General features: G+C 48.8%; 1 protein-coding gene across 1 annotated transcript in view; it reads right to left on the bottom strand.

Moving 5' to 3' along the window:
• Positions 1-667: 667 nt before the first annotated feature.
• PHLDB3 (pleckstrin homology like domain family B member 3) overlaps positions 668-1,972 on the bottom strand; it is a 4,309-nt gene continuing 3,004 nt past the window's right edge. The window contains exons 2-4 of the mRNA XM_015822377.1: positions 1,805-1,936; positions 1,272-1,409; positions 668-688 (exon numbers count right to left, since the gene is read on the bottom strand). Coding sequence (XP_015677863.1) covers positions 668-688; positions 1,272-1,409; positions 1,805-1,936 — 291 coding nt within the window. The remainder of the gene's footprint in view (positions 689-1,271; positions 1,410-1,804; positions 1,937-1,972) is intronic.

The raw sequence follows: 1,972 nt of genomic DNA, 5'->3' as shown, positions 1-1,972 counted from the left end.
TCAATCAGTCAATTTCAACTTCTTGCGGGGAAAAGAAAGATCTTGCAAAGTTGGAATTGATTGATTGAACTTTTTAGTCCCACCCAGTCTGCCGTTATCACCCCAGCCACGCCCACCCAATGGGCCACACCCACCCAATGGGCCACACCCACCCAATGGGCCACACCCACCCAATGGGCCACACCCACCCAGCACACGACGATACATAAGTGGGTTTTGGGTTGCAGTTTGGGCCCTCGGTCTCTAAAAGGTTTGCCATCACTGCACTATGGGGCGGTATATAAGCCTATATACTATTGCTGTTCCTATAGAGCTGTGATGAAAAACACACTAGCAATGCACAGAAGCAAGACAGAGATTTTTGTGAGATCATTAAATTACAAAATCATAAGATTTGAAAAGACCTTGAAGGCCTTCTATAGTAGTTCGCTTCCTGCCCATACAGGGATCCACATACCACTCCAGACGAGTGTTAGTCCAAAAGCGGAAATTTTTCCAGCGGACTAGTCATTTGTCTGGGAAGTTATGAGGACAGAGGTAAAATATCAACAGACCTTCTGATAAGAGGAAATTAAACAAGCCAAAGGGTAAAATTCAAAAAGGGAAGAAAAACAAGCAGGCCGAGAGAAAAGATCAGCGGGGATGTTAGAGCATAAAAGGTTAACTTTCAGTCCCGCTGGACAATGACCTTCGAAAGAGGTACACAAATCAGAAAAACAAAATCTTTCACTTCCAGCAGTCTGAAGTCCTCCAGATAAGCGGAGTCCCATTCTCTCCAGCCAGCATGGGAATTTAGTAGAAATAACTTTGCTAACTTTTCAACCGCCAGCCGCTTTCTAATTCACACATCCCTGAGCCCCAGAGGGATGGTGGGATAGGAGCTGTGGGACTGCTACTCCTGTTTCATCCACTGGTAGCTGGAGAGCGACGTAGGACATACTACTCAAACCCAAGACAAAGAAATAAATACCTGCAAGCCGGTCGTAAAGCGAAGGAAAGGGAGGCAGATGTTTTAAGCGGGACATGCTGAGCGATGGTGCTGGAGGATTGAGCTGTGGGCATGTTGCTTCCTGCTCTGCCTCTTTGGGGCATCCACCCTGTGTCCTGCAACTCGTTCTGAAGCAGGATTCAACCATCAAAACTCAACTGGCTTCTACTTAATTGGAAGAGGACAAGCTATGATCTGCTTCAAGCAGACAGATGTCCTGAACTGAAACTGCAGCAAGAGAATTGTGGGGGAAAACCATAAGAAAAACCTCCGAAGAGCTCACCTTCTCCCGTTCTTCGCGGCACTTGAGCTCTGTCTGCAGGAGACGTTCTTTCAGTTCCAGCAGCCGTTCCTCCTCCTGCTTCAGCGCCCGCCTCTCTTCCTGCAGTTCCCCTTCTAACAAGGCACCTTCCAGGTCCATCTGCCAAGAAGAGGAGGAGACAGGTCAGGAGAACCTTGCCAAAACATCTTTGACGTGCCCCGATATGTTGACTGACGTAACGTCAACACAGGCACGGGGAGGTGCAGAGAGACGCAAAGTGAAGCCTACGAAACGGGAACTAGAAGGATCCAAGCATGCAAATGTCCAGACTTCCTGCCCGGAAAATGGCTGCCTCCACTGAGGTGAGCACCTTCGGCGTTGGCTGATGGAGATTTCCTGTCCTGTGGAGCAAACCAGTCCTTCTCCGTGTCCCTCTCAAGTGCCTCTGTTCTTCCTTGGGTGTGGGCCGCTCAACACTGGTTTTACAGGTGCTGATTGTTGTCCAATCAACAACCTCATGATGCAGGGAGGGGACTGAATAAGCTAAGGTGTACCTCTATATTCAGCTCTTTCTTCCGATGATGCAGCTCCTTGAGCCGATTTTCAAGAGCTGAGATTTTCCTCAGAGCCGCACGCTGATCGCCTTCAGGATCACCACCAGTGCTTCCACTGCAAGGACTCACATGCTGGAAAGAGAGTAAGGTAGAATCAGGAGTTTCAAG

The sequence above is a fragment of the Protobothrops mucrosquamatus genome, unplaced genomic scaffold (genome assembly GCF_001527695.2).
Source record: "Protobothrops mucrosquamatus isolate PMUCROS unplaced genomic scaffold, P.Mucros_1.0 scaffold1541, whole genome shotgun sequence".
In the NCBI taxonomy this organism is placed as follows: domain Eukaryota; kingdom Metazoa; phylum Chordata; class Lepidosauria; order Squamata; family Viperidae; genus Protobothrops; species Protobothrops mucrosquamatus.
This window is presented reverse-complemented; position numbering and strand designations above follow the sequence as displayed.